The sequence below is a fragment of the Pygoscelis adeliae genome, unplaced genomic scaffold (assembly GCF_000699105.1).
Source record: "Pygoscelis adeliae isolate BGI_AS28 unplaced genomic scaffold, ASM69910v1 Scaffold220, whole genome shotgun sequence".
Lineage (NCBI taxonomy): Eukaryota > Metazoa > Chordata > Aves > Sphenisciformes > Spheniscidae > Pygoscelis > Pygoscelis adeliae.
The window spans coordinates 68,393-79,917 of NW_008824049.1; the positions used below are offsets into that span (position 1 = coordinate 68,393).

Genomic DNA, 11,525 nt, shown 5'->3' on the forward strand with positions numbered 1-11,525 from the left:
CTTTGGTCAGTTGGGGTCAGCTGTCCCAGCTGTGTCCCTTCCCAAATTCTGTGCACCCCCAGCCTACTCGCTGGTGGGGTGGTGTGTGAAGCAGAAAAGTCCTTGACTTTGTGTAAGCACTGCTCAGCAGTAACTAGAACCTCCCTGTATTATCAACAGTTTCCAGTACAAATCCAAAGCATAGCCCCATACTAGCTACTATGAAGAAAATTAACTCTATCCCAGCCAAAAGCAGCACAAAATGTCAGGCCGAACCAAAAATTTTCAGAAATATATTATTATGTATTATGAATAAACCTGGAAAAAAATGTTTGGTGCAAGAATAAAAAGAACTTATCTCATCAGATTTTAGAAATTAAGAACAGGAAGGACTGAAAACAATACAAACACAAAATATCTAATAGCCCAATCAACAGAAAAAGTATTTGAGCCAAAAACCTAGACTTAAATGCCAGTAAAATAAACCATCAGAAATTCCCATAAGATTAATTCTGTCTGGTTCTGCTTTGAATTCATGTCTCATTCTACTGGTGAATACTGCAACAGCTACTGCATAAGCTTTGTAATTTTGCAAGCCTACAGCCAACACAGTTGGTTATATTAAGACTCCCCAAATAATATTACGTATGGAATTAATTACAGTTTCACTTACCTGTCCAGGAGAAAAAGCTATTCAACACTGTGAGAAAGAAAAACATATCACAGTTACATCAAACCTCATTATTCCCTCAAAATTCTCCTTTCTCCAACATAAATTCATAAAATCTTGTGCACTGACATAAAAAAAAGCACACCCTTACTTCCATCTCCATCCTTGCTTTGGAGATCTTACTGCAGCCTTTCAATACTTAAAGTGGGCTTATAAGAAAGATGGAGACAAACTTTTTAGCAGGGCCTGTTGCGACAGGACAAGGGGGAATGGCTTTAAACTAAAAGAGGGTAGATTTAGACTAGATATAAGGAAGAAATTTTTTATAATAAGGGTGGTGAAACACTGGCACAGGTTCCCCAGAGAGGTGGTGGCTGCCCCATCCCTGGAAACATTCAAGGTCAGGTTGGACGGGGCTCTGAGCAACCTGATCTAGTTGAAGATGTCCCTGCCCACGGCAGGGGATTTGGAGTAGATGACCTTTAGAGGTCCCTTCCAACCCAAACTAGTCTATGATTCTATGATTCTAAAATGGAACTGTATGGAAAGCAGGGTGCTCTATATCACATCCCTGTAAGACAAGTGGTTTCTAATGTGCCAATGCATTAGCAAAAAACACTACAGGTTTTTATGTTTATAATGTATGATGTTCCTCACAATTTGGCTGCTCCCACATAGTCTCCCTGATCCCTTTTTTTCAGCGTTGTCTTTTTTATACTAAAAAATTTTGAAATCATACCAGTTCTATGTTTATAAAACAAGTCCAGTCTTGGGAGAGAGGGATAAAAGCTTTTCATGACAATAATTTCTGAGTCGCACTATTTATTATGTTCATAACTGGTAACTTTACTCATATTATCTGTAGGAAGGATTGACCATGATTCACCTTTGGGTAATGATAAGAACATAACAGCAACACTGACAGTCAGTACTTTACAGTGTCTTTTTTTTTTTTTTTACAGCGCTTACAGTGATTTTTTTTCTTTCCTCACTTGAATATCCATGTTCTTGAAAAGTCTGAATCAAACAGTGACAGAAGTGATGCCAGGGGTTAGTTCCTGAAGCTCTGTGGCACTTACAAGAGTCTCAGCAAGCAGAGATGAGCAGTTCCCACTGAGCGTTTTTGCTCTGGTCGTACAGCAGCAATGGGAAGTACTTACCTGTATTTTTGACTCCGGATTGTCCTGATGCTAAAAGCCCAATGAGGACACAGGCTATGATCGCCACCAGGCAGAAGAGGACGATCAGGGTGATTTCCAGCCCACTGAACTTCCTCTTGCCCATCTGGACCCAGAGAAACCCCATTGGTATAAGGAAAACACAAGTAACAGCTTTGAAAACTCTATAAATTACATTACTAATTTAATAGATTAGCAAAATTTATAAATTACTCAGCTTTTAAACCATGTCCCCTAATCCCAGGGTTTAAATAACACACTCCTTAAGGACTATGTGCAATAAATCTCTTATTCAGGATAATTCACACAGCACAGATTACTGCATTATTACACTAGTGGGCAATCACTGAGAAATGTATTTTGTTCCCTGAAAACCACTTTACACACAAACCACAATTTTCTCCTGAGATTAACTATGGAGTTTCTTACATGTTACTGAAACTCCTGAAACAGAAAACAAACAAAATCCCCTTACTTTTTTTTTTCTTTTCTTTTTTGCAAGTTTTCTTTCCTTCTTTAGAACAAACACAAACTATACTCTGTGTTATAAAGTAGGATGTTGATTTGTTAAAAACGTACTTGACAAAAACCTCTAATGAGCTCTGATTGCATGCTCATGACACATGGAGTAAGGCATAGGTAACAGGGAAAGTTACTTATTTGTAAAGTGGAAGAATATGCCATGCGTATAATCCCATGGGATTTCACAAGGGCTGCAGTTCAGTGAAAGCAGAAGAAACTGCCACAAGAGGTACGCTGGTTGCTGCTGAAATCACAACTGAAACGAGGGAGAGGATGTAGGTGGATTCAGCGCCTTAAAATGCCATGTAAAACTTGTGTTTTTCCCAGTATTGCTTTTTTTGTGAGGCACAGTGGAGCAAGGCATGCTGCGCCAAGGGGGCTGTGCTGGCTGCAGAGCCAGCTGCTCAGCCCTGTGCGAAGAACACCACCGTACCATTAACGTTGAACTGCACACCAGCAATAGAACCAATTAAAACTAATCTCCAGCAACCAGATCAATATACACTGGCAGCTGCTACTGCATTTAACATTTGGTTAAGAACATTTAACCTTATAAAACAGCCTCTAAATACAGAAAACTTGGTTCTTTTTAGTCAAAGCAAGAAAGTGCGTGAATACATGTGCATTGCACTGGCATATCAAAATACGTTCACATGTTTGTATTGGGTTTAGGTGGCAAGGTGTTTGCAGCTGGAGGCTGCAGGGGCATCTTCTGTGAGAAGAGACCAGGGGCTGCCCCATGTCGGGCAGAGCCAGTTCCAGCCGGCTCCAAAATGAATGCACCATTGGCCAAAGATAAACCCATCAGCGATGCTGGTGGCATCTGTGTGATACCACTTGAGAAAGGACAAAAAAACACTGCACAGCAGCTGTGAGAGAGAGGTGTGAGGAAAAAATGTGACAGAAACAACCCTGCAGACACCAAGGTCAGTGAAGTATATCCTATCACCCCACCTGCACCCCTACTCATGGAAATCTCGCAGCAACAGGAATGAACAAAGAGTAAAAGCGATACTGGCCCATCAACAGTCCCCAGAAGAATAAAGCTAGCGCTTAGATAACTAAGTGCTTTTCAGTATGGTGATTAATAAAGAAGCTTTCATAAATAGCATAGTGTTATTCATATTTCTCCGTTAATATCAAAATTTATAGCCATTTTTAATATTATCATTATAGTTACTCCCCCAGGGAATATTGTATTTAAAGTCTGCAGCTACACTGTGTATTGGAAAGCATACATCTTAAGGCCTCTTCTTCAGTATGAGGGAATCACACTCCAGCAGTTCCTCTCCTGAGTTCCCTTTAACATTGCCTGAATACATGTTGACGAGGAGCCTTAAAACATAACTTGGATGCAATAGAAGGAATGACATACCTTAAAGTCCCTCTGCTTCCTTCATCTTCTGCTCTTGATTGTAAAGCTCTATATCAAAACCAATGCTTTATGCTTTGCTGTTATCAGTCCATTGCATTGGTTGCTAACCGATCTACCAATGGTAGACACATACATGATTACAGGCCAGTTGCCTTCCCAGAGATGGAGGTGAGGCTGACTGGCCTGTAGTTCCCTGCTTCTTCCTTCTTGCCCTTTCTGAAAATAGGAGTGACATTTGCTTTTCTCCCGTCTTCGGGCACACCTCCAAAGCGAGAGCCCATTTTGTTGATTTTGTGGTACCTTTCTGTCACATCACCCCAGGCCGTGGCCTGTTGACCCACTCTGTCACTCCCTCACAGGGCTGCTGGCTACTCCATCCCTCCCATCACTCTTAGTTTAAAGCTGTCCTCTTGGCAAACTGCTCTGTGGCACATCACTACCAAACCTGAGACAGTTAATGGTGGTACGAATCCAGCTGAGTCCCCCTTCTACGCAAACTGCTGCGCTCGGGGATGGCTCCTGTGTAGGCCTCTCCCGAGCCCCAGCCAAAGGGTACCTGATCGGGGGGAAGCTGCAAGAAGTCACTAAACATTCCCAAAAGAGGAAAAGACCTATTAAAATAGGTCAAACGACAATCAAATTTATAACAAAGGAATGAACCATAAGTTATTAATTTTAATATTTATATAAAAAGATTTAATGGTATTCTAAAAATAAATGTCAAAAGCATAAGAAAAAGATGAAAGATTACCATAGAAAAGAGTTTACAAGGAAGAAGTTTCAGTAATAATTGAAATACGAAATCTTAATATGTAACTGGGTTTTGTCTTTTCCTCAGAACATATCTAATCTTAAAATTAAATATTTATTTTCCAAAGCATAGCTATGGAATAACTACATATGCCCTCTCCATTAGCATAGTCCCCTCCATGTCATTTAAACTACACAATGACCGCTAAACTGTAGCATTGCACCTAGTGGTAATGCCTGTATTGCTACTATGAAGTATTAAAATCCTGAAATATTAAATTATCCCCTTAGATGCTTCTGTTTTACACACGCATTCCTCACAACTCCTTAAAGGTTCTGATCATACTGGTTTCAAGGTTTTCTCTATAAACACAACAGCTGGCAGCTTTTAAAAAAAACCCAAAACAACAACACCTGATATTTTTACAGTCACTTGTAATCTCAAGTAGGGGTCTGAACGAAAACATCAGAGTGTCAGACTTTGAACAAAGCTTTGGGGCTGGCAATGCTGCAAGTGTTATTGTGTAGGCCACACCTTCCACAAACAATGATACAGAGGGAGCTGTACTTACACCCAATTCCAGAAAAACCTCAGCCTTCCTCTTGGGCAAGTCTGTATGCATTGACTGACTTTGCTTAACTGAATTGCTTTCTACTCACTGAAGATCTGGTGTGTTCAGTGGTAGAAGGTTACAACTCATTTTCCCTCTTCCAGATGTCCAGATTAGAAAACGTGATCCTCTTCTTCAGCCCACTGGATCTTCCTCTGCCAGCTCCATAGGTACGCTTATCCTTCCTTGAGTCCTAAGCGAGTTCAGAGACAGAAGCAGCAGATAATACAAAGGTGCATGGTGCAGAGCATTTGCTGGGCTGCTGTTCTCTGGTGATAATGTTTATTTCTTGACACTCTGGTCACATCATGGGCACAGCAAACACCACAAAAACCCAGTCAAGGCACAGTAGCTGAAAATTATTAGAAGCAGCTCCAAAAATCAGCAGGTACAGTTTTTACGTGTTCAAGGAAGACACAAACACTCCTTCCCTCTATACCTTGACATGTTAACATCATCATTCATTAACCAGGAGACTCATGCATCTTGCAGCTCATTTGAGGTTCTTTAATATCACTGTCACTGCAAGGCTCAGCACCATAAATTTTTGCATTGCTCTATCCCATTAATATAAGTTGTTTTTTTTTACCTTGTCCTCAAGAAGTGTTTACGCTCTCCACATGACAAATCTCCCAGCACAAGTATATTACCTTGTGGCCACCTTATTTCCATTCTAAGATGCTCTCTCATACAATCTCCTCTCCTTTAAACACCACTGCAAAATCATGAGTCCAAACTACATTACTTGCATAGCAAATCATTTTAACACTCAATTCCTTGACTCAAGCTCTTGGCATTACTTAATATAATCAAATAGGGAGGAAAATACCTCAGTGACTCCGTCTGGGGTAGAAAGCTACTAGGACCGGGCAATCCTCTTCTCTTTGATGGCTGCTGGGAGAGCAAAACTCCCAGTCTAGCCTGCAGCTAAATGACTTTGCAACTTGAGTGACCCCACGGTGCACAGGAGAGTCTGAACAGAGTCACGATCTGCGGAGAATCGGACACTTACGTGTCCCACAAGATCACCAGTAGACAATGGCTCTTGAATGAGAAAAAGGTAGGGGAGACACGGAGAGAGATTGGAAAGACAGGAGCAGGGAACTAGCCAAACTGAGGAAAAAAACCTCAATCCCATCATTTTTGTAGTCTAAAATTGGTGTCTCTACAGGATGCAAAAGTGGCCAAGGGGCATACTGATAATGCTTTTTCCTGGGAGCAGGACAACTTTTATGATAGGTGCTTAGGCAGCTCCCATAAGAAGCCAAGGTTGCTACCCTGCCAGCAGAAGAAAGGAGTGTCTGCAACGTCCTTGGGCAAACAGGCAAACTATGGGTTATGCTAGAGCCAAGATGAGCTGGCAATTATTTTCATAGTGACCAGCACACCAGCAGCACCCTAAGAAATACCCCTTAAATTACCAAAACAACAGCAGCAGCTCTGTGGGAACTTAGTTATCCTTACAGTTAATACTACTTCTTTATCAAGACTTCCTTAAAAACGTGGTTCAATCTTTTACCAGCTCTACAGATTTAACAATGCATCACTCATTCTAGGAAAATTTTGCTCCAGGGAAGGAATAGCTTTATTACTGGTGTAACCTTGTTGTGGAGACACTCTTGCTACCATCAGATAAATTACTCTTGAACATATGAACCATGATCCCTTTAGAAAGTGGAGTATATTACAGTATCCTTTCTTTCAACTGTGGCATTACTCAAAACTCATGTTTTTTATGCTAGATACCACAGGGAAGGAATAGCTTTATTACTGGTGTAACCTTGTTGTGGAGACACTCTTGCTACCATCAGATAAATTACTCTTGAACATATGAACCATGATCCCTTTAGAAAGTGGAGTATATTACAGTATCCTTTCTTTCAACTGTGGCATTACTCAAAACTCATGTTTTTTATGCTAGATACCACACCACTCCTAATGAAATATTATGCTAATATCTGAAGAGACATATTTCTGTAAAATGGTCTTAGAATGTTGCCTAAATTCCTTAAGGGCTATATTTCAGGAAATGTATGACAACATATGTATTTTTTCCTTTGAACTGCTATGTTTTCAGCAGAACTGCCAAAATACCCTAGAAGCCCTTCAGGTTGTAATGATTTAAAAAAAACCCAAACAAATCATAATAAATAAAAATGAGTAAATCACCATTTAAATTAGCCTATTTATAGTTTTATTAAAACCAAACATTGACCAAATTTTCATTCATTCAATTCACATTGAAACTGATATTAAGCCAGTGAGACCTAACCCTTGAACCAAGCCTTGAACAGAAATCCTCAGATATGTCTCTTCCTGACTTTCATGCAAAAAACATAAAGGAGATTTAAACATGCATTTATGGGAATGAAGACTCTTACATATCATCAGCACTGTACTTGCTCCGAAAGGATGGTGGCTGGGAAAAAAAGACTCCTCTATATTGTTTGAACCCTTGATTATGCTGCAGGTTTTGCACAAGCAGTGTAAAATCAACTGACTTTTGAAAGGAAAGGTATCACCAGTATGTTTGCCCAATAGCATTGGCTATTTCAAATACGCTTCAGTGTACAAGTACATTTTCTGTATTTACCTGCTATTTATGTACTTTCCGATCTGCTACTTTTATTTTCATGGATTGGATCCATAATATCAGTTATTTTGTCTCCTCATTATTACTAAAAGGAGGATGAAGGGCATGCCAACACTTCTAGCTACGTGATGTTTTCTGCGGGGGCCATGTCCTGCTTTGGGCCTCAGTGGAAACAGTCATGAAAAAAAGAGATCCTGTCTTGGTTCAGTACAAACATATTCCAGTCCTCATTTGAAAACCATATTCTTTCATTGGGTTTTATGTGTTATTCAGAATAAGATAGCAATTGCGCTGTTTTTGCATGAAAAAGAAAAGCCAAACACAACACATTCTTCTCTTCAAGTCACACTTTCAAGTCCACTGATAGCTAGTAGAAAAAACTTGCAATATTTTAAAATGAAACTTTTGTGACAGCAAACCATAGGCTGTTTTATTCAGTCCTTGTGATTTTTAAGATACTTGGTATAGAAACTACAGCCACTGGTTCTGCCTATATATGTTAGCAACACAGAAATATGTCAACAATTTTATGTCTTTACCTATTAGCAGTGCCCCAAGAAACTAAAGGCAAAAGCCTTCAAAGCTTCCTGTCTTTCTTCACTGCAGACATCATCTTGAGGAAAACATAACTGGTGATTAGTGTGGGTTAGACAAAGACTGAAATCTGTTAATTCCTGCGCTGTAAACTTAAAATCCCCAGACCCAAATTGTCAAATTCAGGTACATGAAAGGCAGATTGCATGAAGAAAAGAGATGTTATAGTGAAACAAATAGGACTGAAGGGAAACACTATTTACATGGAGAAAAAACAGAGGACAAGGTATGGCTTCATTCTAAATAGAACCTTGTTATGTATGGTAGAGTTTTGGTACCTCTACTACAAATACAGGATAGCTTTAAATGAGAAAAATCTATAATATAGCCAAATAGGAATGAATTACTGCACAACCTTCCCATTCTCTAATGAGAATTCAAATTCTGATTTGGATCACAAATATATAAAAAAGGTTATTAAGTTAACCCACATCTCCCTTGCCTTTCAAATCAATTAAAATACTGGGGTAGGAGAATATTTTCGTTGATGGCAAAGACCCAGAGGGTCACATCAACCAGATGTGATTGTCACAGGTGTGGACTGTGATTTAAAAGGAGTCTGAAGGCAGTTTTATTGTTTATACCAAACAAGCCCCATCCCTGTACTTTCCTGTTTTGGGGGGTGTTTGTTTCATTAAAATAAGTTCCTAGAATGCCAGAATTCTTTCCCATACAACAGCAGTCTTCATGTATTACCTACATGACAGCACTGAAATCACCAGCACTATTAGTACCCTTCACATCACAGTGAAGGTCATGCTGGAACAGCTCATAACTCCATGGCTGCCACAACACTCTTCAGCTGCTGCAGCTGCCTCCATGTTGAAGGGTGGGCATCGCTAGCTGACCCAGCAAGGGTCACCACAGGGAGGACCTGATCACACATTTCCATCACCCAGTAGTGGAAACAGGTCACTGGAAGGAACAACATAGCCATTAAATGCTGTTCCCCAAAACTGCAGCACATGAGTAATAATTCAAAAGCATTCATGCAGCTGTATTCTAAACATTCACAGAAGTCTTCTATTTTAAGACCTTGAAAAGCTACAGTGTGCCACAGGTAGAGAGCTCAAAGCTGTCTATCAACATCTAGGTAGCAGCAAGAAACATGTTGGGTTGAATGGCCCATGTGAGCCTGCTGAGCATCTAAGTGCCTTCCCCTTTAGTACCTTCTTATTTCAGTAGAAACCTGAAACTCAGGGACCTCATGCCCAGTCACCTGTTGGTCAAGAGACAATGTGGAGCATGCCCTGTTGGTGGGTGTTTATGTGCATACTGACTGGCTGGCCAAACAAACTGTGTAATCTGATTGGCTGGGAAGCAGGTGTGTTTCAATTTGCTTGTAACCTGCAGTTTCTACAAACCAGAAGCCCAGACACAAGGTCTGGGGAATTTGGTTGTTATCAAGCTAAACATGGGGTTTTAGGGAATCATATAGCCAGGTACACCAGCTTTGCTCACCCAAGAACAGGCAAATACATATCCAGCACCTACAGTGGTTTAAGCACATCCACATGTTTTGCTATCAGATGCAATAGGGAGGAAGGTTTAGAGATGCTTTCCAAACCCCTAAGGGATATGGGTAGCCATGAAATAAGGTGAAGTAAGCAATCAGGATAAAAAAAAGACTTGTGTTGTACAGATTGTGAAAGGAAGCTTAAAAAAAGGAAAAAAAAGTCAATTATGCTAGGTATCCTTCACCTCTAAAGTGTATTGCTTAAACAAGAAACAGGAGAAAGGACAAGGAAATATTTAATATTTCATCTGACCTAGTTATTTACTGAGTTGATGTTTGAAAAGACTATTGGGAGGAAAAATTATTCTATTCACTTGTAATTCCTGACTTGTTTTGTCACTTGTTTCACCCAGGATTACAAGTCAGGAACGAGAAGCTGCAGCCTCCGGAGGCTGGCAATATAATCACAAATGAGATTACTTCTTAGGCACTCTGGTGACCTGTGCTTATATATGCCCTTTTTCTGGAAAGATGATAAGATAAGTGGTTCCTGTCACCTGTGCTCCCACTAGTCCATGGTGCCCTTGCTCATGCATGGTGGTCCTGATACTGCATGAGGCTTCCTGATTTTCAGAGCTGCTGTCACTCCTTTCTGCAGCCAAGGGCTTACTGTTACAGCTTAGTCTCTACAGAAACAACCCAGTGTCAGAAACATTCTGGTGTGATGCTAGACTAAATGAGACATGTCACTGACCTCCTGCCTGTCATCATCCCCACCTCTTGCACAGAGGGGTTAGCCTTGTCTTCAGATTTGCTATTTGCTCCAGGTAAGGATTCAGACATTTCCTGTACCTTCAGCTCTCACTGCTCATATTGGAGCTTTCCGGTGTCTAACAGCTTTCAGAAAGCTGCTTTTCACACACCCAGGGAGCAGCCACACTTTGTAGTATCACACCTGCAGGCACGACTCTTGCTCTGGAGTTGAGTGACCTGGTCCTGAACTAGTGACATTGATGGATCTTTTCTTTTTCTTTAGTTGCTGCTTTCTCGTCCCTTTCTTCCTTCCACAGTAAAAGGAGCAAGTGAAAAATTGGCTCCCTCAGGGTGAGGTGAAATCAGCACATTGAATTTACTGGTGGCTTGCTCAGCTGAAACCCCCCAATGTGCACGGTGCTTGGAGAAAAAGTGCTTGTAGCCTGTCCTGCCAGCACCCCTCCCAAAATGCTGTGGCTGCTGGGGGGAACTGCACAACCAAATAACTTCAAAGGGAAATGATAACATTTTAACATTTTAACAACTCAGTTATTTGTATTGAAACTACTTTAATGAAACAAACAAAGAAAAAACAAATTCATTATTGCTATTTTGCAGTAGCCCAGCAGGCTGAGATTTGACATTTGCACATGACAGAAAGCACAGCAGAGGGACCAGATGCCTGAATCCTGCATTGGGAAGGCTGGTTTGAAAATGCAGGGACAGTCCAGGTGCTGTTTCCACCTTCAGCCTGTGCAATCACTGCCAAAAGGCATCAGTTAGCACCAAATGACGATGACAACATAAGCACTCGGACAGGAGGAATTTGACCAAGGCCAACTACTCTAGTCACATAAAGAAAGAACCAGAACAACTTTTTGACCAATCCTAAACTAAATTTAAACTCCAAAAAGGTGTTAAAAGGCCTAATTAACATCAATATTGCTCTGAAAGTAGAAAACATTCTGTAATTGCAAATTATCTTTAGACAATGTACTGTTGGTTCTTAAAATGTAATTTTTCCTATGTGAGGACTAACACAGA

General features: G+C 40.5%; 1 protein-coding gene across 1 annotated transcript in view; it reads right to left on the bottom strand.

Moving 5' to 3' along the window:
• The window catches only part of LOC103924968 (sucrase-isomaltase, intestinal-like), a gene marked incomplete at its 3' end in the record, with an annotated part of 63,536 nt that extends 61,582 nt beyond the window's left edge, over positions 1 to 1,954 (bottom strand). The window contains 2 exon segments of the mRNA XM_009333589.1: positions 653 to 679; positions 1,810 to 1,954. Coding sequence (XP_009331864.1) covers positions 653 to 679; positions 1,810 to 1,954 — 172 coding nt within the window.
• Positions 1,955 to 11,525: the final 9,571 nt, after the last annotated feature.